Source organism: Camellia sinensis, chromosome 6 (genome assembly GCF_055761805.1).
Source record: "Camellia sinensis isolate YWXY chromosome 6, ASM5576180v1, whole genome shotgun sequence".
Lineage (NCBI taxonomy): Eukaryota > Viridiplantae > Streptophyta > Magnoliopsida > Ericales > Theaceae > Camellia > Camellia sinensis.
The window spans coordinates 96,807,752-96,835,557 of record NC_138966.1 but is presented as its reverse complement, the minus strand read 5'-3'; the positions used below and the strand labels follow the sequence as shown (position 1 = coordinate 96,835,557).

Sequence of the window (27,806 nt, the reverse complement as noted above, 5' to 3'; positions counted from 1 at the left end):
CAAGTAAGTGCCTTCTTCTTGGTAATTTTCTTCTTTCTGTTTTGTATTTAGAAAATTTTGTGCTAATTTTTGCCTTGTGTTTTTTCAGGCAATCCAGCATGCCCACTCCTTTTCTATTCAATCCTTTGAAAATCAGTAAAAGCTGGCCGACATGAAGAAGGAGTTCTTTTCTCTCCAAAAGATCAATAAGGGCCTTGAATAAAAAATGAAGAAGCTTGAGGATCAAGCCGAGGCTGTAATTAAACCTCAGAATAATGCCGAAGAGAAGGCTGAGGCTGCTGAGGCTATCAAAAAAGTGACTGAATCCCAAAGAAAGGAGGCCGAAGAGAAGATGGCCCAAGCTGAGAAGGAGCTTCAAGAAGCCTTGGCCACCAAAGAGGCTGAAATAAAAGATGCTAATGAAAAGGCATATGCCCAAGGCATGGCCGGCGTCACAGATGCTTACGAACAGCAAGTGAAGGAGGCATGCAACAAAGGTTTTACCCTTGGTTGGATGTCCCTTTTGAAGAAACTTAATGTCCCAGAGGACTCGCCATTAAGAAAACCTGATGCCATTCTTCTGCCATTCCCTCCATTTCAACCTCTAAATCAAGATGTCGGCGAATCTGAATCCGAGGAAAATGATGATGATGAGGATCAGGCCTTGGTGAGAAAATCCAAGGATGCTGATGGGGCTAAGTCCCCTCCCCAGAATGAGCAAGTCCTAGACTTGACTCAGGATGAGGAAGGTGATGAGGTTCCCATAGAAGCTGTTCCCGAGAATGCACTAGCCGACATCTCTTCTGCGGACAAGAGTGTTGAAGAAACTCTACAAGAAATTAATGCCGAGATAGCGGCGGATAAGGCTGCTGGGATGTCTTCTCAACCAGCATCTGATCTTCAATTTCAACTAACTGATGGAGAGGAGTCTTAGCTTCATGTTTTTCTTTTGCTTACTTGTATTTTGTTGCTTCTTTAACTTTTGGAACAATGTATGCTTTTTGTATGGCCGATGTACCCTTTTCTTAGTGAATGAATATAATTTTTCTTTTCTTGTCTTCTCTTTATTGCTTTGTGCATCATTCTCTACTCAGAATATTTTGCATGTCTTATGTACTCTTCCTTCTTTGTGTAATCTTCTCGGGGTGACACACCTCGGTTATGTCACCTGGCGATTTACCTCGACAGTCCAGCAAGTTGCCTATAAATTTCAACAAGGATAAACATATACTGGTTTAATCACAACTTTATGAACTTTTCTCAAGTTATAACAAGTGCTTAAACAATGATTTATTTGTAAATTGCTTCAAATTTCCACAAGCGTTAAACAATATATATTGGCTTAACTTCAACTTGTAAATTGCTATAAATTTCAACAAGTGTTAAGTATTACTTCAGTTTAACTTCAACTTGTAAATTGCTACAAATTTCAATAAGTGAAGATAAACAATTATCTTGGCTTAACTTCAACTTGTAAATTGCTACAACTTTCAACAAGCATTAAGCATTACTTCGATTTAACTTCAACTTGTAAATTGCTACAAATTTCAATAAGTGAAGATAAACAATTATCTCGGCTTAACTTCAACTTGTAAATTGCTACAAATTTCAACAAGTGAAGATAAACAATTATCTCAGCTTAACTTCAACTTGTAAATTGCTACAAATTTCAACAAGTGTTAAGCATTTTTATCTTCTCTTTGGCCCCAATGTGAACCTGAGTTCCACTTGGGTTCTCATTATTCAAAAATAACATTATGCATCTTTTATCAATTCACAAGTCTTTGGAGAATTCTGCTAAAATCTTATTGATGACATCGGTAAAAAATAACAAGGAATATCTAATGATAGAAAAATTTCAAATTACAAGTATTCCAAGGTCTTGGTAATGCTTTGCCCTCATTGTCTTCAAGCCGGTATGCTCCATTGCCCAATACCGAAGTGATTCTGTAGGGTCCTTCCCAGTTTGGGCCAAGCTTGCCCTCTCTGGGGTCCTTCTTGTTGCCAACGACTTTTCTCAAGATTAGGTCGCCGACCTGAAATTTCCTTGGATTGACCTTCTTATTGCAAGCTTTAGCAAGCTGCTGCTGGTATGCTGCGAGCTGAATTGCAGCTTTCTCCCTTCTTTCTTTTAAGAGATCCAAATCTCAGGCTAGAAGTATGTCATTAGACCTATTCTCTACTTTCTAGGTTCTGATCCCTGGGATGCCGATCTCCAGTGAGATAACGGCTTCTGTGCCGTAGGCCATAGCCAAGGGGATTTCCCCTATTGATCTTCTCGGCGTAGTCTGATATGCCCAGAATACATTGGGTAACTCGTCTACCCACTTTCCTTTTACTGACTGCAGTCTCTTCTTTATCCCATCCAAAATTACTTTGTTGGATGCTTCTGCTTGCCCATTACTTTGGGAAAAACTTGGTGTTAAAAAGTAATTCTTTATCTTGAATTTCGCACAGAAGTTCTTGATGAGTTTGCTGTCAAACTGCGTTCCGTTGTCGACAACTATTGCTCTTGGAATGCCAAATCTGGTGATGATGTTTCTCCATATGAAGTTTTTGACGTCCACATCTTAGATTTTGGCAAGAGGTTCTGCTTCTATCCACTTCGTGAAGTAATCTGTTGTTACCAGCAAGTACTTCCTTTGCCCAGTTGCTTGGGGCAACTGCCCAATGAGATCCATGCCCCATTGGGCAAAAGGCCATGGACTGGATACATGGTTTAGGTCAGCAGCTGGCTGGTGTATCAAAGGTGCGAACCTTTGGCATTGTTCGCACTTCTTCACGTAGGCTTCTGCATCTTTTTGCATGTAGGGCCACCAATACCCCTGGGTAATGGCCCTGTGGGCTAGTGATCTGCCCCCAGCGCGGCTTCCACAAATCCCTTCATGAATTTCATATAGAAAATCTTCAACCTGCAAAGGGTGTACGCACCTTAAGAGGGGTCCAGTGAAGGACCTTCTGTAGAGATGTCCGTCCGCTGTCAGATTGAATCTTGCCGACTTCAATCTGACCTTGTGTGCTTCCTTATGGTCTTCTGGTAGCTTTCCCTCTTTTAGGAATGCAACAATTGCATCGATCCAGCTTGGTCCCAAGTCCACACACATTGCTTCTTGTTTTGTGATCGGTTGTTCTATGCTCGGGCTTGACAGATAGTCAATCATTATTGTCCTTGTTTTTCTAGTTTGTATTGAACTTGCCAAGTTGACCAATGCGTCGGCGTGGTTGTTATCATCTCGGCTAACTTGCAGAAGTCGGCAGTTGCGAAACAAGGCTGCCAGCCTGATGACTTCCTTTGTGTATGCCGACATCCTCTCATCTCGGGTTGCAAACTCTCCTGTTGTTTGATTTACTATAAGTTGTGAATCACAAAAAATTATTACCTCATCTGCTTCTGCTGCCACTGCTAGCTTTAGTCCTGCAATCAGTGCTTCGTATTCTGCCTCATTGTTTGAGGCCTTGAACCCTAATCGAATAGACTGTTCCAATATCTCCCCATTATGAGAAATTAACACTACTCCCGCCCCCGCTCCTTGCCGGTTTGAGCTCCCATCGACAAACAGGCGAAAGGAGTCGCCGACGTAAATGCTGCACGGTCTAAGTTTTTCCTTTCCTTGTTCTTTTGCCTTTAGCTGGGCTTCTCCATGTTTGCTTGGACATCGTTCATCTTGGCTCAACGGAGCCCGATGTTCGATGGATTCCAGCATGAATTCGGCCACGAAGTCGGCCAAAACTTGGCCTTTGATTGCTGTTCTCAGCCTGAACTCTAGGTCGTGCTGGCCCAAGGCCACTGCCCATCTTGCTATTCTTCCAGTTAAGTCTCCTTGTTGTAACAAGGACTTCAGTGGGTGCTCTGTTAGCACTATAATCTTGTGCGCTTAAAAGTAATGGTTCAGCTTCTTTGAAGCCATTACTAAGGCCAGCATTAATTTCTCTAGTGGTAGGTACCTTGTTCTGCATCGGCTAATGTTTTGCTTACATAATAAACAGCCTTTTGCTCCCCTTTTTCCTCTCAGATTAGCACTGCACTTACTGCGTGTTCTGAAACTACCAAATACAAAAACAGTTCTTCTCCAGGTTTAGGTGTTGAGAGGACTGGAGCCGTGATCAGATACCTTTTTAGGTCGGCCAAAGCGGCCTCACATTCCTCAGTCCATAGGAAGTCCATAGCCTTCTTCACCAGGTTGAAGAAAAGTTTACATTTGTCTGAGCTTCTGCTGATGAATCTGTTTAGGGCTGCGGCCCTTCCAGTTAGCATCTATACCTGTTTTGCCGACGTCGGGCTCTTCAACTCTAGGATGCCTTGATTTGATCTGGGCTGGCCTCAATGCCCTTTCTTGTTACCAGACACCTGTAGACACCCCATTTTTGACCGTGCTCAAGACTTGGACGTCATCGTTTGAACACTCGGTGATTATCCTTGTTCGTGTTCGTCTTGAGTTCCCGGAGGTCTCGGCTACGCGCCCTGCCTCAGGATCTCTCGACTCGACTGTTTTGTGTCTGGTTTTGCACCAAACACTTGTTGTTTTTCTTCTGAGGGTGGGAAGTAGCCTGTAGGCCATCCCCACACCTCACCAGCCATGGCTTGAGGCCACCGGCCTTGTTTCCTTGCCACCGGCCATTGGTGATGGCCGGTCGGCACTATTGATGGTCGGTCGGCATTGTGTTTGGTCGGCCGGCCACTGTTTTTGATCAATCGGCCACTTTTCCAGGCCGAGACCTTTTCTTGAGGGAGCATGACCCTTTTGAACCTTTTTTTTAAGCTTCTTGAGGAAGCTTGAACCTTTTCAGCTTCTCCAAGAAGCTTGACCCTTTTTAGCTTCTTGAGGAAGCTTGACCCTTTTTAGCTTCTCCAAGAAACTTGACCCTTTTTAGCTTCTCCAAGAAGCTTGACCTTTTTTTTAGCTTCTCCAAGAAGCTTGATCCTTTTTTAGCTTCTCCAGAAGCTTGAACCTTTTTAGCTTCTCCAAGAAGCTTGACCTTTTTAGCTTAGCTTCTCCAAGAAGCTTGACCTTTTTTTAGCTTCTCCAAGAAGCTTGACCTTTTTTTTAGCTTCTCCAAGAAGCTTGACCCGTTTTAGCTTCTCCAAGAAGCTTGCCCCTTTTTTAGCTTCTCCAAGAAGCTTGACCCTTTTTTTAGCTTCTCCAAGAAGCTTGAACCTTTTGACCCTTTTTAGCTTCTCCAAGAAGCTTGATCCTTTTTTTTTAGCTTCTTGAAGAAGCTTGAACCTCTTGACCCCTTTGCCTAGCTTCTCCAAGAAGCTTGGCCCTTTTGATCCAAGCTTCTAAGAGAAGCTTGGCCTTTTTACTCAAAGCTTCCAAGAGAAGCTTTGCCCCCTTGGTTTCTCTATAAAAAGAGGGCCTCTCCTCCCCTTTAGAGGGTTAGAAAAATCAGATATATATGATATATATATCACTCCCTCTCTATATCTCCCTCTCTCTCTACATTTGTGTGGGTTAGAGGGTCCAAAAGGGGCTTGTTCTTGGCCTATTGCACACCACTTCATAGCCACACACTTCCATTATCACTTGGAGGTTCTTGGAGCTTGTTTTCAGAGGTTGAGGGTTGCATTTTTGGGTCTAAAGGCTGCTGGTTCTTGCTGGTCTTCAAAGGCAACCCATTTTCCCTCTTTATTCCCCGTTTTTGCACACCATTTTAGCCTGTCTTGCTCGTGGATTTTGGCTTTGTGTATAACATAAAAAAGTTCTGTTTTTTTGTGTTTAAGATACTTCATTAAGGTCACTTTTGTGTTTGGGGTCTTTTACCCCCTCTTAGGCCTTGTTTGGCCCCATTTTTGTGTGATCTTGGTGAGCTCCGGGACCATCTTGTTTGGGCCTCCTCACCACTGAAATCTTGAGGGATTTCAGTGGTGAGGATGGTGGTTTGAGGTCCTAAGAGGGAGAGGGGTGACCCGCTCCCTTGTTGCCTTGTTTGTTGCCCTTTTTGGCCTTCCAAAGGGGCTCCTATTTGCATGCTTCCAAGCCTTGTTTCAAGCATTTTTCAGTAGGTTTTAGGACCCCCATAAGCCATTTCCAGAGTTCGTTTGGTCTTGTTGAATGTCCTTATTGCATGTGTAGAGTAACCCTCTTGTTGGCCTTTCAAAGGAACACCTCATTCTAGCATGTGTGGACCTTGTTTCCATGGGTTTTTGGGGCTTATTTGACATATCATGTTACTGTTTTGGGCTGGTTTGGTGACCTCTCTTGTGCTTCATATACATGTAGTGTAAACCATGTTTACTAGCCTATGTTGCATGTTGTTTTGGCCCTTCATGTTAGCACTTTTTGGCCATGCCTTGAACTAATTTCATGCATGTTTTGGACTGCCTTAGCACTGTTTTCATGCCTCATGGTCGAATAACGCTTGTTATGCATGCTTGTAGTGCAATGCCCATGCCTAGCTTTGAGTTTTAAAGCTTCTTGCATGCTTAAATGGTAGTGTTTTCATGTTTTGGGGTCATTTTGGAGTCATTTGGTATGCCATTTCAGATCTGGAACATGCACCATTGTATGCCATATTTCCTCCTTGCATGCTTTGGTAGAGTTTCATTTTTGTGCCTTAAGCTTGGTTAATGCATTGTGCATGCATTCCATGTATTTTGTTGCCTCACTTGCATCATTGTGGCCACTGTTTTGGACCTAGTAGAGAGCTATCCAAATTAGTTTAAGACCATCCCTTTGGAATGTTGTTGCATGCTATACATGTTTATATGTTTAGGTACTTAGTCTATTAACATGTTGTATGTTTAAGTGCCATTGCATTTGGCATGCTTCTTGTGTTGAGTTGCTTTGCATATTTACATGTGTTATGCCTTTCATGATGTTGCATGTGTGTCATTAACATTGATGTTATATGCCTTGCATGCTTACTTGTTTAGTTCATGGCCCATTGCACATGGTTTTGTTGTTTGCATGATCATGTTACATACTTAGCTCACATGCCTAGGTTGCATTACATTGGCATGCATACTTTGCCTCTTGAATTGAGTATGATAGAGGTTGAGTTCATTGTTTGTTTATGTGCATTTCATTCTACATTGAAATTGCACACTTTGGTTCTTTGGGCCATCACGCATTGAAATGCGCGATTGGTGGTCCGAGAATCAAGTACCATGCTCCTTTGAGCCATAAACTTGATATGGAGTGTGGTTGTGCACACATTTGCTTGAAATGCATTGCCATGCCATGTTTTGTCCTCTGCTGCTGTCAAACCAGTTTCTGCAAGAAGATTTGGCCGGCCGGCCATCTTCAGTGCTGACCGGCAAATAGTGTTGGCCGATGGATCAATTTTGTGGCCGGTGATCATTTCCCTTGGCCGGTGGCCATTCCCCTCAGCCGGTGGTGTTCCACAGTGTGCAGAGAGCATATCCTGGGACTTGTGCAATTTTCAGAGGAGCAGAGCAGGGAAAACAGAGGCAAACTTGTGCATGGCGTTGGATTTCCGAGCAAACCCGAGCACGCGCGCATTGGATCCTCTTCCCGAGGCCTTTACTGCTTTCCATAGTTTAGTTAATTTGTTAATTAATTAAGTGGTCTGTAATAACTAATTTGTATATTCTTTTGGTCCCTCCAAGCGAGGGCGAATTTGTAATAAGTGTGGGTGCGTGTGTGCATGTCTTCCAACCCCCACTTCTTTCTCCCTTTTACTTACATGCTCTTGATGGTAGACTAGGGTATATTTAAATTAGCATACCTTATGCTTAGCATGCGTGCATCCATACATTTGTCTTACATGCACCAGGCTCGGTACATCATGCTAACTGCACTCGTATTTCAATTCCAAATTGAGTATTTGTTAGTTGCAGCATTTCATATGCCATGTTTAGGATAGCCGAGCCTGTTTGGATTGCATCTTTGCATGTGTTGCATTAGCCATTTCAAATATGAACTAGGATCATGCATGTGATTACTAACTGGTTTCTGTTTTGGCTTGGAGTACTAGGTGAGCTTTTATGCTTTAGCATGCCGCATGCGTGTGAGTGTTGCCATAATTGCATGATTACCATGAGGCTAGTTGCTTATGTGATATAACTGCTTGAATGCTTGTGGATAGAGGTTGAATTGCTTAAATTGGGATAACGCATTAAAACTGTGAATTTTAAGCCCACTAGATAGTGGCAAAACCATCTTTTCTAAAAGCCCACTTGAGGGTGGCAAAACCTGCATTTTAGCCTACTTGCGAGTAGCAAACCATTTTCAAAACAAACATGAAATGTTTTGTTCCAATTTAGGCGATTTGGTCTATACTTGTTTGTTGTGCGCATAATATAGTAATTCTAGGCTAATAACCGGAATAAGAACGCATAACGTTTTCAAAATTGGATATCATGGTTAGTAGAGACCGATCTTCGGATCGGGCGAGAGGGGGTGCTCATAGCTGACCTTCCCCGATCGTACCCAAGTTCACGAGCCGAGGCAACTTTGGTGATGACGGACGCGTGGCCTCTGGCACCGAGTCAGGGTTTCCTAAATTCCCCCAAAATAAAATATTTAGGTGGCGACTCTGTATCTGGCAAAGCAGTCCATGTTTGGCGCTTCTTTTCAAAAATCTGTTTCTCAAAACGATTTGCCGGATTTGGACTCTTTGGTTCAGATTTAGAACCACAAACAAAATCGAGTCCGAACTGTAGCGAGGGCTCCCCACGCGGGCGCGTCTACAGCACCCCAGAAACTTACCTGATCCAACTCTAAACGCGTATTTCGATGCGTTGAGTCAGAGCTGGTATATTTTGAGTATATCAAAGACCTCTTTTAGGTCGGCAAGATGACCCTGAGGTTCCTTGGTCCTCACGACCATGTCATCGATGTAGACCTCTACTGTTCGGCCAATCAGGTGTTTGAACATTTTGGTTACCAGTCTTTGGTAAGTTGCTCCTGCGTTTTTTAACCCGAAAGGCATTACTCTGTAACAGTACAGGCCTTTTGGGGTGATGAATGCAGTTTTTTCTTCGTCTGGGGGGTACATGGCGATCTGGTGGTACCCCCTGTAAGCATCCAAGAAGCTCATCCTGCCATGTCCAGATGTGGCGTCTACCAACTGGTCAATCTTGGGTAGAGGAAGGCTGTCTTTGGGACAAGTTTTGTTCAGGCTTGTAAAATCTACGCAGACCCTCCATTTACCGTTCTTCTTCTTTACCACCACTGTATTGGATAGCCATGTTGGGTAGTGTACTTCTCTAATGGCCCTGGCCTCCAGAAGTCTGTCTACTTCTTCTTCTACTGCTTCGACGTGTATCAACGTCGGTCTTCTGGCTCGCTGAATTACAAGTTTGGCCGACCTGTCAACATTTAGTTCATGGCAAGTGACCTCGGGGTCAATGCCAGGTATTTCGTAAGGTGTCCAAGCGAACACCTCCATATTTGCTCTCAAAAATGTTTCCAACTCTTTTTCCTCTTCTTCGGCTAAGCCCGAGCCCAGAAGAAAGAAGCGTTCTTCATCTCCATCCTGGATGAGGATCTTCTTTAACGCCTCTTCGCTCTTCTCGGCTAGTTCTTTGCCGACGTCTTCTAGGACTTTCACGTCCTCATCTTCAATTTCTGCCTTCTCTGGCTCTCGCACGCTGCAGGTAGATTTCATTGCTGCCATGGAGCAATTCTTCGCCTGCAGTTGATCTCCTCTGACTTCTTCAATCCCATGCTCTGTTGGGAACCATAGTAGTTGATGCAATGTTGAGGGAACTACCCCCATTGCATGCAACCATGGCCTTCACAAGATGATATTGTATGGCGAGGGCGTGTCAGTCACCATGAATTCTGTCTTGATCTTCTTAGTGTCGGCTTATACTTTCAAGCTTGTTGCGCCCAGTGGCCACGTCGGTGTTCCATTGAAGCCGACCATCAGGCCATTGGATTGCTCCAAGTCATCAGGATGAAGGCCCACCTCCTTGTAACATCTAACATACATGATATTGCAAGAGCTGCCTTGATCAATCAGGATGCGTTTCACTTGGCACTTCCCAACCTGGAGGGATACTACCAAGGCATCATTATGTGGATGCTGGACCATCTCTAGGTCGGCTTCAGTAAAGGCTATTGTTGGTTCCTTGCATTCTTCAGGCCGAGGTCTTTTATGTCCGACCTGGTTTACGTGCTGTAGGTGTTTTACCTTCTGGGTCTCCTCTCGTATGTCGTTTTCATTCACTTTTGAGTGAATTACATTAACCACCCATGGTCCTCCTACCTATGGTTGCTGTGCTGGGGGAGGCGGAGTTGCTGGTGCTTGAGGCAATCTTGCCTGTTCTTCCCTTGTCCTGGCTTCATCGACAAGGTCCCTCAGATGGCCTTGCCTCACCAAATCTTCTAGGTGTGCTTTTAGGGCTCTGCAACCCTGAGTTGGGTGCCCTTCTTCATTGTGGTAAGCACATCGCCTACCGACATTTCTTCCCATAAATTCCCCTAGTGTTCTTGTCGGTCCTCTAAAATAGGGTTGGTTTCGTATTTGATCCAGGACTTTGTGGACCGGGATTCGGAACACAGTCGTCACTGCCTGTTTAGCCCTCAATTCCGTTTCTTGTTTGATCGATCCATTGTTACTTCGGCTTCGCTTCAGCGAGCCGTTTCTTTTCTCCTGTTTTATCTCTTTGTTTCCCGACGCATCCTCCTCGGCTCTGGCGTACTTCTCGATTCTTGCCATGAGTTCTTCCATGCTTTTTGGCAATGTCTTTGCCAAAGACTTCCATAGTGGACAGTCATCTTTCAGGCCGTTCTTGAAAGACACGACCGCCACCTCTTGGTTGCATTCGAGAATTCGATTGAACACCTTGTAGTACCTTTTTGCACAGGCCCTAAGGCCCTCATCCTTGGTGATTTTTAAAGCCATCAGTGCGTCGACCCTCAAGGGCTGTAGTTTGTTCGTCACAAACCTGGCCACAAACATCTCGGCTAGGCCTTCCCAAGTCTTTATGCTTCCTTTCGGTAGTTTATGGAACCAATCTCATGCAATCTCCCCGAAGGATGAGGGGAATACTTTGCAGAGCAACGGCTCGTTCCCACTGTATAACGCCATTGAATTTAGGTACAGTCCAACGTGAAAGTTGGGATCTGACTTACCATCATATATTTGAAACCTCGGCATACCGAATCTCTTTGGTGCTGCAAATTTGTCTAGTTCCACCGAGAATGGTGTCTTCGGCTTAACCGGAGAAGTTACTTCGGCTTCAGCATTTTGTTGCTTCCTCTTGAGATAATCTCTTAAGTCTTTTTTACTCCTTCCTGGAGCTCGGCTATCTCTGGACTTCAATCTTTTTGGCATACTACTTTCGGCCTCGTGGTGAGCCTGTTTTGATCTTTCTCCACGGGTTGTGTCAAAGCAGAGCGCCTGCCCTTGAACATGCCGACGTTCTTTGGGCTCTGGGTCCTTCGTGTGATACGTCCTTCAAGACTCCTCTCGTCTCGGCTCCTCTCGTCCGACTTCCCTGGAAGGTCGGTGAGAGTGCCTTCCGCTCCTGGTGTGCTGAGGAGCTTCGAGGATTGTTTTCCTTCCTCCCTTCTGGGTATTAGTTGCTAGAATCGGCGTGTCGTGCAGCGGTACGGTGGCTGCATGACATTGTTTTGCATCATGAAGTTGACGACCGACTGTAGGTCCGCCAACTTGTTTACCAATTCTTTTACTTCTTCATCCCTCCGCAGGCATCTATCCTTCTATACCTGGAGGTTATCTTCGTTATAGTACTTGCTTTGGTTTGTCTTCTTCGAAGTGTCGGCCTCTTGGCCGGCATCTTTCTCTCCGTGGCCCTGGTCACGAGTTTCTGCATTGTTGTTGTCTCCTTCAATATCAAGGTCGATGGGTCTGCCACTCCCAACAGGAGTGCCGTCCCTAATTTTTTCCCTCTGTCCGTTACTGGCCATCTATTCTTCTAATTTCCCACAAACGGCACCAAATTGTGTGGGTAATTTTTTGACCACACGGCCCGTTTAGTAATCAGCTAGAGAGCACCGGCAGAATAGATGGCTTCAGTTAACTTGTAATAGAAAGAAAAGGCTCCGGCGGTGGCTCTTCCACCCGGGGGCACTCCGACGATCAAGTCAGTATATCTCTCAAAGATAATCAAGTGCTAAACTCACTGCTTAAAGCATAAATTGCATACCTTAGACCCACGGGGGTGCCTCTCTTTTATAGTTTACTTAATCCTAGTCCCACTAGAAGCCTCACTTCTATGGACTCCAATTTAGTACTTATTTTGGACTCCTCAAGAGATAAAGATAAACTCCTTAAGAGTTTTATCCTCATCTTGACTAAGTCTCCTCTTCATTCTAGGACTCTTGTCCCTTATCTGTTTATCTCGGATTTCGATATCTTCGGAGATAACCTCGGCCTTGCCGAGATCACCTCAGCGTAATAACAGGACACATGGCACCTCGGCTGACACATCGGCGTCAACTTGCCACGTGTTGGTACTCAAAAATATATCCCCACAACTAGTAGTGTATTTTTTAGTGGTCTAAATCATTGTTGTTAAAATAAGCAATGTGTTCTCAATTTGGCTTTGCACTAATTACCCATTAGTCAACATCTCACTTCTTTCGCATTTTCCAGGGACCTTCTTCTCTCCTGCTCACTTTATCCCCTCTACTATGTATGTATATATAGCACAGCTTCACATCTATTCATCTCATCAATTTCTCAACCTCACAAAACAATCTCAACTCATTTCCATCCTCTATAGTTATTGTACTGAATCAACACCAATTTAATGGCAACTAACTGTATTTTCTTCTATTTGTTGGACAATTTTCACTGTATTTAACTTAATTAATTATGTTTGGGTATTAAACAACAAACAGAATACAAAAGAAATATAGGAAAGAAAAATGAATGTTTCATTACAAAAATCAAACTAGAAAAAGAATTAAATAAAAAAAATAGATTTTATTTTGTTACAAAAACAAAATTAAAATCTGATTTAAATAAATAATAAAAATAGAAAATAAATTAAACAACTTACTTGATTAATTTCTTCGAATAATAATCTGATCAAGTCCAGTGTTTGACATTGTGTCCTTAAAACAGATTCGTCATCTCCACGGTACTTTCAGAATGTGGACGTCCATCTCCCAGGATGAAATGATCAACTACAAATAATAGCAGCACTACAAATTGTTTGCTTAATGAACACACTAAGTGTTTATACTCTTTCTCACAAAAATTAAATGCAGCAAAATGAAGAATAAATTTGCAGAGGTGAAGTACGAATTTTCTGAATGTAAAACATCAAATGAGGGCTATCATATTTATAGATGTATTGGTGGCTACAGGTTTTGAATTTAAACATGTGCAAACCTGTTTTGAACAGGTATGAAACCTGTTTGGTTTTGAGTTTAAACAGATTTGAATCTTTTGGGTTCAATATTCAAACAGATAAAAACGGGAAAGGACCTGTTTGGGTGTACAGAAAAACCGGACCAGTTTATTTCCGGAATTAATTTGAATTTTGGATTTTATTTTTCAAAAAATAAACTTAAATTCAAATTTTTTTTACCCAAAAAGATAGATATTGGGTCGAACAAGCCCAACCCAACCTCACACCAGCGCCCAAGTCCAGCCCAGCCTGCCCGACCGACCGGCAGCGGCGGCGGCGAGGCGCGCGCGCGCGTGTGGTGATTTTTTGGTCCAATGGGTCTAGCCCATTTTGCCCATAACCTCCCTCTCTAAAACATTTGGGTACCCCTTGGGGCACACCCCAAGTTTTAATCCCATGCCTTATAAACCCATTCAAAACTTCTCACCAAATCAATGTGGGGCAAGCCTTATTCAAACATTTAAGGATTTTCCACCAAAACTCCATTTCCATGGAGCACACTTGGGTTTCAATTTCCCATTCACTCGGTAATGGTTTGAAGCAACCAAATATACCACGTGAATCACAACGCGGCATAGAACGCGTTACCATTTTGACCCGAGAAAATCGACGCACGGGGCCCATCTAAAAAATAGACCAAAGTTAGAAAAAAAATTCTGGTTTTACCTAGAATTTTCCAACCATTTCAAACAATCCCCTACATGAATGGAATTTGGTGAGAACGGAAATGCAACAATATGCAGACTTTATCGAAAGAGTATAAGTCGAAAATATCTTGCATCAGGATAGGTAGCTTTCGGCCTTGAACTTTCCTTAGTGATAACCTATCGGACTTACTAGCTAACCAATGGACGCGATGCGTTGAATTGTTCAGCCGTTTGTGTAAGCCAAGACAATAGATTTCACACAAAATATCTTCTAACACATCGTGGTTCTCACTGCTGTGTTCATTTTGGCCTTGAACAATCCTGGTTTTCATGAGTGTTTCTACAGAATTTAGTCTCTTCATTCTCATAGAACCGGCCCCAGTTCGACACTCATATAGGTGATTCTTATTGTGAGTATCTCCTTATACTCGTCTTGATTTTATGCCTCAATCAAGATATAAGTAATCATTAAAAGCAAAGTTTATCCTTATACCCCTACATACAACATATGTTGCAGATATCACTCTTACCATAAGAATGGGTAGGGAATTGTAATCTCTTGGTGATTTCAGGTGAGCTATACATAACTTAGTTATCCCTTTGAACTTAGTTCTTGGGATCTCCAGTCATATAAGTAGGGTTACCATTATGACGACTCTTATGTAATAGGCTTTAATCTCATCCCCTTCGATGAACTATACACTAGCTCTTTTGTCAAACCTTTTGTCAATGGATTTGCAATATTCTCTTTAGATTTTATATAATCTATTGAAATTATTCCATTTGACAACAATTGCCTTACGGTATTATGTCGACGCCGAATATGTCGTGACTTACCGTTATACATGTGATTCTGTGCCCTGCCTATTGTAGATTGACTATTACAATGAATGCAAATAGCTAGCACAGGTTTTGGCCACATTGGAAGATCTTCTAAGAAGTGACGAAGTCATTCTGCTTCTTCTCCTGCTTTGTCTAAAGCAATGAACTCGGATTCCATTGTGGATCGTGCAATGCATGTTTGTTTCGTGGATTTCTAAGAAACAACAGCGCCTCCCAGAGTAAAGACATATCCACTTGTGGATTTTGAATCTTTAGTATCTGATATCCAATTTGCATCACAATAACCTTCAAGTACTACTAGATATCGAGTAAAGTTCAAACCATAATCACGGGTGAATCTTAGATATCTAAGAACCCGAATGATCGCCTTCCAATGGTCTTCTCCGGGGTTATTAGTGTACCTACTCAATTTACTGATAGCATAAGCTATATCAGGACAAGTACAATTCATTAGGTACATTAGGCTTCCAATGATTTGAGAATATTTTAACTGAGACACCGCATCACCTTTATTTTTTGTTAAATAAAGATTGACGTGTACAGGTGTGTTCTAGCTAAATTCACATCATCCTTGATAAATTTACCAAGAATTTTCTCAATATAATGTGATTGAGATGATGCATATCCGTCGGATGTTTTAGTAATTTTCATTCCTAATATAACATTTGCGACCCCCATATATTTCATATCAAATATTTTGTTAAGTATTTGCTTAGTTGATTTGATCATGTTTTGATTGCTCCCAATGATAAGCATGTCGTCCACATAAAGACAAACTATGACATATCCTTGGTCAGTGTTTTTAACATGGACGCATTTGTCACATTCGTTTATCTTAAACCCATTAGTAAGCATTGCATGATCAAATTTTTCATGCCATTGCTTAGGTGCTTGTTTTAATCCATAAAGAGACTTTACAAGCCGACAAACTTTCTTTTCTTGCCCTGACACTACAAACCCTTCAGGTTGCTCCATATAGATCTCTTCGTTTAGATCACCGTTTAAGAAAGCTGTCTTAACATCCATTTGATGTATCTCTAAATTAAACAACGCTGCTATAGCAGTAAGCATGCGAATGGATGTTATTCTTGTCACAGGGGAATATGTGTTAAAATAGTCCAGACCTTCATTTTATCTGTAACCTTTAACTACAAGTCTTGCTTTATACTTGTCAATTGAACCATCTACTTTTATTTTTCTTTTGAATATCCACTTATATCCAAGAGGTTTAGAACCTGGTGGAAGATCCACCAATTCCCAAGTATGATTTTGCATAATGGATTCAATTTCATTATTAACAGCCTCTTTCCACAAAGGAGCTTCAGGACCTGTCATTGTTGCCTTAAAGCTTTGAGGTTTATTTTTTAACAGGTATGTCAGAAAATCTAGACCAAAGGATTTTGATGTTCTCGCTCTCTTACTTCATTTTGGTTCATCATCAGTTAAATCCTATTGGTCGAGACCATTATTAGCCTCTTGTGTTTGATTGTCATTAGTCTCTTGACTTTGTGTACAATCATAAGTTCTTTTCTATGAACTTAATTCTTGTCTTTTCTTGTAAGGAAAGACATGTTCAAAAAACACAGCATTCCTTGACTCTATAATAGTGTTCACATTTATATCAGGTATTTCTGATTTATAAGTCAAAAACCGATATGCACTACTATTCTAAGCATAACCAATGAACACACAATCTACTGTTTTTGGTCCAATCTTAGTCTTTTTAGGAATAGGAACTTCAACTTTTGCCAAATACCCCCCACACTTTTAAGTATTTGTAGGAAGGTGGTCGACCTTTTCACAATTCATAAGAAGTGCTGTTGGTTTTCTTGTGGGGTATTCTGTTAAGAACATAATTAGCAGACAATATTGCTTCCCCCCACAAGTTCTGTGGTAAACCTGAACTTAGTAACATGGCATTCATCATTTCTTTTAGGGTTCTATTCTTTCTTTCAGCAATTCCATTTTGCTAAGGACAATAGGGTGATGTAGTTTGGTGAATAATGTCATGTTGTGCACAAAATTTATTTAATGGTGCATCATATTCACCACCCCTATCACTTCCAACCATTTTAATGGTTTTACCAAGTTGATTTTCAACTTCTGTTTTGTAGAGTTTAAACATTTCTAAGGCTTCATCTTTTCTTCTAAGTAAATAAACATAATAATATCTTGTACAATCATCGATAAATGTTATAAAATACTTTTTGCCCCTTCTAATTTGAACAAATTTTAGATCACATACATCAGTATAAATTAATTCTAGATGTTCGGTTTTCCTTTCAATCGATTTAAATTGAGGCTTAGTTAGTTTCGCTTCTACACAAATTTCACATTTATGATTAGGATTAATAGCAAACTTTGGTGTATAATCTAAACCAATTAATCTACACAAAGCATCAAAATTCACATGTCTTAATCTACCATGCCATAAATTCGACTCAAGAATATAAGCAAAAAATGTGTTATTCTTATTCATAACAACTTTTGGTACAACTGTCATTACATTCAACTTAAAGAGACCATTACTCATATATCCCTTACCAACATACATACCACTCTTTGTTAATACAAATTTATCAGACTCAAAAACAAGCATAAAACCATTTTTACTTAACAAATAACCAAAAACTAAATTCTTCCGGATGCCAGGTATATGCAGTACGTTGTTGAGGGTCAGTTCTTTCCCTGATGTCATCTTCAAGATCACTTTTCCTTGTCCAGCCACAGTAGAGTAGAAGAATTTTTCGTGAAAAGTTGTTCACCATTTGCAGCCTTATTGTAGGTAGTGAACATCTTCTTGTCTGCACATATGTGACGAGTTGCTCCAGTGTCAACCCACCACTCTTTGGGATTCCAACCAAGTTAGCCTCAGACACCACAGCAGAGAGGTTGATGTCATTCACCCGGTCAAAGATGTAATCTAGTTCAGTTACATTGGCTTGATTGGTAGTCTTCTTGCTTGTACTTCCATGATCCTTCTTAGGGCGGCGGCAGTCAGAAGCTTGATGTCCAGTCTTGCCACAATTATAACATTTCCCTTTGAACTTCTTGTTGCCATTGTTGTCGCCTTGTTTAGGACCATCTCCAGTAAACTTCCTCTTTTTGTTATGTAGTTTATGAACTTGTTCAACCACATTAGCCTTGGACACAATGGGGTTTTTTCCATTCTTTTTTTCAGCCTTACAGTTATGTTCCTCAATTCTCAGTCTTACAATAAGTTCATCCATGGTCATCTCTTTGTGTTTATGTTTTAAATAATTTTTGAAATCTTTTCAAGCCGGTGGTAACTTTTTCACTAAAGCAGCGACTTGGAAAGACTCGCTTAGAGACATATCCTCAGAATGAATATCATTTAAAATTAATTGAAAACTTTAAACTTGAGAAATTACCATTTGGGAGTCTACTATAACGAAGTCCATAAATTTACCGACAACAAATTTCTTTGTGCCGTCATCCTCTGTCTTGTATTTCTTCCCCAAAGAATCCCATAATTCTTTTGCTGACTTCAAAGGACTGCAAACATTATACAACATATTGTCAAGGCCATTGAGGATGTAGTTTCTGCACAAGAAATCTGAATGTTCCCAAGCATCTACAGCGGCAACAACTTGCCGATCACTTTCACCCTCTTTAAGTGCTGGAGCCTCTTCATGGAGAAATCGAGCCAAATTAAGAGTTGTAAGATAGAACATCATCTTCTACTGCCATCTCTTAAACTCAGTACCGTTAAATTTTTCCGATTTTTCTCCATGATTTATTGGTACTTGAACATGGTTCTGGATAGGGACCGGTGTTGGTATAACAATCGGAGTACCACTTCCAGTTGCAGTTTCAGTAGCAGTAGCCATAATCTCTTATTACAAAAATCAGAAAAAATTACAACACAAATTAATTTTCTAGTTACTAAAATCAGAAAATAAATTATTACACAAAATAATTTTATTTTCCTTGTTACTAAAACTAGAAAAATAAAATACCACAATAATTTTCTGTAACACAAATTAATATTCTGCAATTATTAATGATACCAGTATATTACTACTAGTTGTCAAAGAAAAGAGACAGTATATTACTACTATCTGTCAAATAGCATAAACTACTATTTGTTTTTCCAACCAAAATGTCTTTATGAAATCACAGAAAATTAAATACAATGAAGATTCCAAAAAAAAAGGTCTATCTTCAGATTGTTGGACAATCTTCACTATATTTAACTTAATTAATTCTATTTGGGTACTAAAAGACAAACAGAATACAAAAGAAATATAGGAAAGGAGAATAAATATTTGATTACAAAAATCAAACTAGAGAAAGAATTAAATAAATAAAAACAGATTTTATTTTGTTACAAAAACAAAATTAAAATCTGATTTAAATAAACAATAAAAACAGAAAATAAATTAAACAACTTACTTGATTAATTTATTCAAATAATAATCTGATCAAGTCCAGTGTTTGACACTGTGTCCTTAAGACAGATTCGTCCTCTCCACGATGCTTTCAGAATGTGGACGTTTATCTCCCAAGATGAAATGATCAACTACAAACAATAGCAGCACTACAAATTGTTTGCCTAACGAACACACTAAGTGTTTATACTCTTTCTCACAAAAATTAAATGCAGCAAAATAAAGAATAAATTTGCAGAGGTGAAGTACGAAATTTCTGAATGTAAAACATCAAATGAGGGATGTCCTATTTATAGATGTATTGGTGGCTACAGGTTTTGAATTTAAACAGGTGCAAACCTGTTTGGTTTTGAATTTAAAAAGATTTGAATCTGTTGGGTTCAATATTCAAACAGATAAAAACAGGAAGGGACCTGTTTGGGTGTACAGAAAAACCGGACCAGTTTATTTCCGGAATTAATTTGAATTCTGGATTTATTTTTCAAAAAATAAAATTAAATTCAAATGTTTTCTACCCAAAAAGATAGATATTGGCACACCCAAGTTCCAATCTCATGCCTTATAAACCTATTCAAAACTTCTCACCAAATCAATGTGGGACAAGCCTTATTCAAACATTTAAGGATGTTCCACCAAAACTCCATTTTCATGGAGCATACTTTGGCTTCAATTTCCCATTCACTCGGTAATGGTTTTGAGCAACCAAATATATCACGTGAATCACAACGCGACATAGAACGCGTTACCACTTTGACTCGCGAAAATCGACGCACGAGACCCACCTAAAAAGTAGACTAAAATTAAAAAAAAAATCTGATTTTACCCAGAATTTTTCAACCATTTCCAACACTATTTGCTTATACAAATCTTCCTACTATTAGTTTCAACCCTTCATTTCTCTTCGGAAGCGAGTCTACTCACTGATTCAACAGAAACCCAGCAACCTATTTTCTTCCAATCCACAATATTTGGTACGGAAATTTCAAGCCCTCTCAACGAGCCATCATCTATGATTTCGTTGCCTCATCATCTATGTTCTTGTGGCAGCGCTTTTTGCCTTCTTTTTTGTTGGTTCTTCACCAACTGGCGCTTGGAGCTTCGTGCTAGTTCCAAGCTCCTCTTTATTGATGTATCTTGTATGTTTTCATCAATAAAGATTTATTTGCCGATCAAAAAGAAAAAGAAAAAAAAATCTATGATTTCGTTACCTCACTTTTATCTAACCCATCTACCAACCAACCTTCCGTTGCCACTTGGTGGAAGACCACCGACATATATTACCAGATTCCCAACTCCAAAAATAAAGCACCCTTCCTCTCACTTTCTGCTGGTAAGCAAATTCTGGACAAGAGCTACTCGCTTGGAAAGTCGCTCACACAGAATCAGATTGTAGAATTGGCATCAAAGGGTGATCAAATGAATGCCATCAGTGTCGTTTTGACAGCCTCTGATGTCACAGTTGATGGGTTTTGCTCCAGCAGGTGCGGGACTCACGGGTCTTCCAAGTCCGCCCAAGTGAAGGGCAAGAATTACAAGTTTGCCTACATGTGCCTGGCCATTCCACCAGCCCATCTACGGACCACAGACCCCACCCCTGGTCGCACCCAACTACGATGTGGGTCTGGACGGTATGGTCACCAATCTGGCTAGCCTCTTGGCTGGGACTGCCACAAACCCATTTGGAAATGGTTACTATAAAGGACCAGCGAGTGCACCCCTGGAGGCTGCATTGGCTTGTCCTGGAGTTTATAGGAATGGGGCCTATCCGGGCTATGGTGGGGACTTGTTGGTTGACCCCACAACTGGTGCTAGCTACAATGCGCATGGTGATAATGGAAGAAAGTACTTGCTTCCTGCATTGTATGATCCAGCTACATCATCTTGTTCGACTCTAGTTTAGGAGAACATATAGTACTTGGCTAAGATAGATAGATATAGAAAGTGTAATTCATTCCTTCATTAATTCATTTATTTGTTTCGCCTTATAACAATAGAAGAGCAAATTTTCTCATAAGAATGGATATTAGCATTGATTGATAAAATTACGATTCGATTAATCTGTATTTTTTTTATAACATCTTACAAAATTACAAAATGAATAATTCAATGACTTATGATGGCGAACAATACTTTTTAGATATCTAAATGAAGGGATAGAAAATGTCAAGGATAAAATATTTGGAAATAAATTATAGTTACCTTTATATTATTGATGAAATTACCTCACCCATGATGATTTTATCAGACCTAAAAAAAAGTTATAAAATTGTTATATTGTCTTGAAATATTTTATACTTAAAAATGGATAATTTAGTCTAAAATCAATGACATTATCACTTTTCATATATTTGACTGACCAATATCAAAATGTTATGAAATTTATACTATAAGAATCATCACTAGTCAATTTTATCAAAAGTTCAAAACTATAGACCTAATTAAAATTTTTATAGATAATTTTTTTCATTATTACTCAAATATGATAAATGCAATTTATCCTTTATCTTATAATATTGACAACCAATAAGACAATAACAAATTCAGGTCTTAATATCAAAGTCTACAAAAAGTAAACAATATCATATAAAATTTCTAATGGGCTCTCCAAACTGATTGCTAGTGTCATGTGTGTTAACTTACAAAATATAGTTAGCAAAATTTGTGTGTTATTGTTCTCTAACTTAAAGAGCCTCCTAGAAAAGAGGAAAGAGAGAGATCTAACATATGTGTTAACTTGTGTGTTAAACGCACAAAATTGAGTCTCACATTTAACATTTTCACCATTTAACACATAATTTTAGTCATCCAATTAGGGATATGTTGGCACTAAATTTTATAATTTTTGCTAACAGACACTACAAGAATTAACGCTTTTGCCGACCAAAAAATTGGTCGCTAAAAGCCCATTTTTGGTCGGCAAAAGTTATCCGCGACCAATTTTTTTGGTCGCTACTTTGGTCGCCAATTGAGGGTCGCCAAAAGTAATTCGCGACCAAAATTTTGGTTGGTCTGGAAAAGTTGGATTTGCCGACTAAATTTTTGGTCGCTAAATATATCATTACTGCGACTAATTCATTTAGTCGCTAAAACACTTTGGTCGCGAAAAGTGATATTTTCCCAACCAAATATGTTTGTCGCCAAAAGCAAAAAATCGGCGACCAATTGTTTTCGTCGCCAAAAGTTGAGGAATCGCCGACTAATAATTTAGTCGCCAAAAAGTAAGGAATTGCCGACTAATGAATTTAGTCGCAAAAGTGTAGAATTTGGCGACCAATTATTTAGTCGCCAAAAGACATTAAACAATCAACGACTAATTAGTTAGTCACCAAATCTCTTTTTTTTTAAACAATCAATTTTTGTTTATAAACATTCAATCCAATATTGAACAAAATTCATTCAACCCAACCCAATTATAACATTAAAATTCATTAACCCAAATATAACATTAAAATTCATCATATTTTCCTGCTCAATCCCAAACTTTGCAATCATTTCATTCAAAACATTAATTGAGACAAGTTTTAAACATCCATCCATTGAAAACCAATAAATAATTGAACAAAAATTAAAAGGAAAATCAATGAAATTCTTGATTTTATCATTTCCTGTCATAATTGATTCAAGAAATTCTTTATAATCTTCAGTCCATCGTCGTATAGGTAGCTCTGTAATCCTAAGTGTAGATTCGTTGATTTCCTCCATAATTCCACACACAGTGTAGCTAACCCCAGCTTCTTTGGTTGCTGTCTTCTCAATGGTTCCTCTGAACCCTTTGTACCATGGATCCATTGGCACCAGTTGCTCACCATTCAACAAACGCCTCACATTAGCAACAATATCCCTTGGAGTCTGTCAGGTCACCTTTGAATAGAAGGAAGAAGTGGGTTCTGTGCACCAATGACACATAGCAAGCATGCCAAAGTTCAATAATTTCTCTTTGTAGCCTCTTGAATTCTAAGGGCCAGTTTGAAGGACTCTTTGAAATTGAATAATCTTCTATTGGATCCAAACCAACATCTTTCACACTTTTTATAGATTCCATGGCTTTCGGTTCAGCCTCATGCACCTGCCAGGAATAACGAAACATAAAATGACAAGTAAAAGGAACTCTAGGTTTCGTTCAAAAATTCTTGCCATGGCAATGTTTTGAGGCATAACTTTTTACGGCCATTTTTCAATTAAGTATAAAACTCACCAGGCTATCAGCAACTTGCTCCTCGTGCTGAAGCTCAGCCTTTTCCTCCATTTCTGTCACACTTGAATTGATGCTAGTAATATTCTCATTAGTTGAAATTTTGTCCTGTGATTCTGCTTTGAGCTCAATAGCAGCATCACTCTCATCAAAAGATTGAGAATCTTCTCTCAAAAACATTTCAGCATCGACACCATAAATTAATTCAGAAAGCTTTCTATTGATACCTTCAGGTCTTTTATTGAAATCTCTCTCAAACCCATTTGGCAGTGCGTCGTCCTGTGCTTCAAGCTCAATAGCAGCAGCACTCCCGACAGAAGATTCTGAACCTTTTCTCAATAACCTCTCAACATCAGCACCACGGTTTAATTCAGAAAGCTTACTACGGATACCTTCAGGTCTTCGGGTGAAGACTCTCTCAAACCCATTTGGTGGTGTGTTCTCATTATTTTCTACCTTCTCAAACAATGGTGAATATGGTCTAGTCATTAAACTTTCTTTACAACTGCTACTTCTAGTTAACTGCAAGCTTTGAGAGCTACATGTATACTTTCTTAACGGCCACGGAGATGTTATTTTAGGAGAAGGAGCAACGAAATGAGGGATGTAACTTAACCCTCTATCTTCCTCGTTTGGCTGTGACACAAATTCCTGATCTGTTCTGTCTTCCTGATCCATTCTGTCTCCATTCTCATCCATCATCAATTCTGAGATTCTGGTATTTTCTTCAGGGGATGATCTATAGGATTCTGAATTTTGGTCTGTACTTACCGTCTCAATGCATCGAACGTCCTTGCATAAATCCTCTAAAGTTCCGTTAGTTTGTTCCTTAATCTCGTCCCAACTATTTGCGGAATTGCTTCTAATAAAGTTAGCAGTAGTGACCAATAGGTGTGGAGAAGCATCATTCTGCTGAAAGTTTTCTTCAAAGTTGGGAATTTGTATGTAGTGATCAACAAAACTACTCACACGTCCATAAGAAGACAGAGATCTGTCAAATGCTCTGACACTAACATCCAAGAAGTGAGGATATGATGAAGGGGATGCTTTTGATGTTGCATTTCCAGAATCTGGCGATTTCTGAACTCGCAAGTGAGGGTAGTTATTCAAACCTACCTGGAAGAGGAAAGAAGAAAGGAAACTTAACAGGACAAGGCACATGAAGATAGAATGGAAGATTCAATTAACTAACTAACATTTAGCCATACCATTGAATCTTCATCCCCAGCCAATCGTAGCAAATCCTGAACCTGAGATTGAGCAACGTCTCGTTGCAGAGTCAGATCTATTCTCCTTTTCCAGCTACACAAGAAGAGAGGAAAAAAAATATCAACAAATAATTAAATAAACATTTTGGACTCGTTAAGGATGACTAGGAAGAAGAAATGATTGTTCAAAAGCCAAGTAATTGGGACAGCTGCATGAAAACACATGTCAATCCAAGTAATTCAAAAATTATGAGAGAGCAAGACACTTTATGCTAAGCAATTATAAATCAACAAAATTCTTTTTGCGTGTCTAATGAAGGTTGTATAAGGCTTAAAGACAAGACTAGGAATAAAGGCTTGAAATGAGTGGATGGGCCAAAATTCCTTTCGCGTGTCCAATGCAAGAATGAAAAATATGCAAAAAGTTCAATATGACAGAAGGAAAGTGGAAAGGAAACAAATGGAAGTGATGCAAAATGCTATGCAATCTAAAAGAAAAGGTGGAACCAATTATGAGTTGTCACTTCTGCAATATAAAAGAAAAGGAAATAATAGGAGTTGTCACTTCTGCACTTTCATGGTCTGTAACTCTGCATTCTAGCTGGAAATACAAAAAGCCCGTGTTCATTCCACAGCAATCTAGAGACTTGACTCTTAACGAAATGAAATTTGGTGTTAATTTGAGCTTATACCTCTAACTTTTGAGGATCTAAGCACCTCTCAGGTGTTCTATCCTCAATGGGAGGTCTCTTTACTGGAGTCTTGATTGTTTGTATTTTCAAATTCAATGACCATTTGTTCTTTGAAGAATTAGAACACGTCTGGTTCTCTTTCCCTCACCCATCATCTGAATGGGGTTAAATAGAATATAACTATACAAACAGCTTGAAATACAAAAATCCAATAGTTGTCACACAAAACAATGTACCTTTCCGGTTACCAACTCCCACAATACAATCCCGAAGCTAAAAATATCAACCTTGTGATCATAGGGCCTGTGTTCTATAACCTTCAATGCAAAAGAACAATCATAAGCAAATACACAAAAAAATCAATCCCCCAATAAAAATGCATAACTACCAGACAGATAAAGTAATTACTTTCATTACCCATTCACATTAAAGAAAAGAGTAACGATAAGCATACAAAATAATCTACCAAAACTCATAGGGGTGTGGGACCCACAGCCATGCGAGAGTTTGGTAGCATTTTTTATAGAATATTTGGAGTCCCTAACATTTTTGTAATGAAAAAGTAGCAAGCAAATGATGGATTTTATTTGGCTACTAAATCATGTTTATGTCTTCACTACTGCTTCATAACTCTTTTCTTAGATTTTTCCAAACTCAAGCACCAGTGTGGCCACCCTATAACAACCCAACAAAACCTACAGATCCAGCCACTTTGTATTGGACATAAATCATTGCCCATATTAAATCACCAAACAATTCAGCGTGTTCGTGCGTGCGTGTGTGTGTGTGTGTGAGAGAGAGAGAGAGAGAGAGAGAGAGATCCGAAACAAATTCGTGTTGGAAGTATGTTCTTTCTTTTCCTCCCTTCGCTATTATTTACCCTATAGGGACATCACAGCCAGCTAACAACCAGATTTTTGTAAAATATATACTGGGAGTGACCTGATTAAAAATCAGACCTTGAAGCCTAGGCAAAGTAAATGCTAAGTAAATGGCATCCACGTCCCAATCATAGCTATAATCAAAATCATACAGATGAAACAATTATAACATCTAGAGTCACATACATAATTTAATTTCTGCAATCTCGATCAGAGAGGGAAGATATCAATAACAAAACATACAACCAATTTTGAACAGAAAAGGTTCCAAAACTTTTCCCACCTCAGGAGCCATCCATCGATATGTCCCAGTTTCTGCCGTCATAACTTCAGTTTGAGATTTCACTCTAGCAACTCCAAAATCAGCCACCTTAACAACCTGTGACACAGCATTATATAGAAATTTTCTAAACATTGCTCAAACTTATTATCTTTATCAATTTCGACTTGAATGCCTCAATGTTCAGAGCAATAGAACTTAGAAGACTCCATGAAAATGCACAAGGCTGAAAAATTCAAAAGGGAAAATCATCTAGGCATTCAATGTTCAGGAAATGAAATTATTCTGTAAACAGCTTCCTGATAAAGGCGTTGTCTGAAATGCACAACCTGTTCAGGAAATGAAATTATTCTGCAAACAGCTTCCTAAGAAAATAAAAGAAAAACTATCAAGATAGAATCAAAAACCACAATTCATAGCTTTCATACACCAAATCAGATCAGTTTTATTAAAGCTAAACCAATACAAACAACACACAGATTGAAATAGAGAGAGAAAGAGAGATTGAAATCGATCTAACCTTTAGACGAAATCGAACTGCTTGAAGCTCGGTGAGACGGCGTAGAGATCAAGGAGAGAGAGAAAGAGAGAGAGAGAGATACGAGGCAGGAGAAACGTCGTAGGATTAGGGTTTGATAAGAAGAGAGATCAATCATGGAATAGGAAGGTTAGTGTATGTACCTGAAGGATGAGGTCGTCGTAGATATCAGTGATCTTGTTGTAGGATTTGGAAGCCATTGCGTCGCTGTGGATCGCTCACGATGGTGTGATCTCGGCCTAGGACTCACTGTGGATCGCTCACGATTGCGTCGCTGTGAACCTTTAGAGAGATTTGGGGATAAGGTAACAGAGGCGCCGAAATGAGATAGTTTAGAGGGAAATTTGAACAATGGCGAATTTGGGAGGAAGATAAAATATTAGGTGCTGTTTGGTTGATTTTTTTTTGGAAAATATTTTTTTGAATTTTTGGTTTTAATTTTTTGAAATTTGAGATTTTTATTTTTACTTTTGGTGAATATTTTTAAAATTTTAAGCATTTTTTTAGATTTGTTTAGATTTACCTTACTTAGATGTATCAAAAAATTAAAATATTTGTCAAAAAATATTTTAAAAAATTAATAAATACACAAGAATACAAAAAATGTAATGATTTCTCAAAAAAAAATTATTTTTAGTATGCAGTGAATTTTTTAAATATTTTTTCACAAATATTATACTTTTAAAGTGTATTTATGTTTAGTATATCGAAATTTTTTAAAAAACATTAGAATATAACATTTATTGGAAATAAAAAAAAATATGGAAAATAAAAAAATTTAATTTTCTGAAAGGTGAATACTGAAAATCCAAACCAAACAAGCTAGTCATATCCTTCGTA

The 27,806-nt window shown here is 39.4% G+C and overlaps 2 protein-coding genes and 1 pseudogene across 6 annotated transcripts; 1 reads left to right on the top strand and 2 right to left on the bottom strand.

Moving 5' to 3' along the window:
• The first annotated feature begins 20,184 nt into the window (after nt 1-20,184).
• Nucleotides 20,185-21,168, top strand: LOC114273649 (protein PHOSPHATE-INDUCED 1-like; annotated as a pseudogene).
• A 1,424-nt stretch (nt 21,169-22,592) lies between these two features.
• LOC145793432 (kinesin-like protein KIN-7H) lies at nt 22,593-25,154 on the bottom strand. Its single transcript, XM_082876257.1, has 4 exons — nt 25,141-25,154; nt 24,576-24,669; nt 23,371-24,483; nt 22,593-23,241 (listed from the first exon to the last, which is right to left on the bottom strand). The coding sequence occupies exons 1-4, from the start codon at nt 25,152-25,154 to the stop codon at nt 23,002-23,004; spliced, it is 1,461 nt and encodes a 486-aa protein (XP_082732383.1). The 3' UTR covers nt 22,593-23,001.
• Nucleotides 24,656-27,310, bottom strand: LOC145788953 (serine/threonine-protein kinase STY46-like). 5 transcript variants are annotated; one of them, XR_014332683.1, is made up of 6 exons: nt 27,110-27,289; nt 26,758-26,793; nt 26,432-26,527; nt 25,504-25,584; nt 25,268-25,422; nt 24,656-24,669 (listed from the first exon to the last, which is right to left on the bottom strand). XR_014332683.1 is itself a non-coding variant. In XM_082874282.1 (5 exons), exons 1-5 carry the CDS (start codon nt 27,164-27,166, stop codon nt 25,360-25,362), a joined length of 333 nt encoding a protein of 110 aa, XP_082730408.1. In that variant the 5' UTR covers nt 27,167-27,289; the 3' UTR covers nt 24,677-25,359. The 5 variants fall into 5 exon arrangements, 3 of the variants coding, with proteins under 3 accessions (XP_082730408.1, XP_082730410.1, XP_082730409.1); XR_014332682.1 differs by lacking the exon at nt 24,656-24,669 and adding an exon at nt 24,677-25,176; XM_082874282.1 differs by lacking the exon at nt 24,656-24,669 and having other exon boundaries at nt 24,677-25,422.
• Nucleotides 27,311-27,806: the final 496 nt, after the last annotated feature.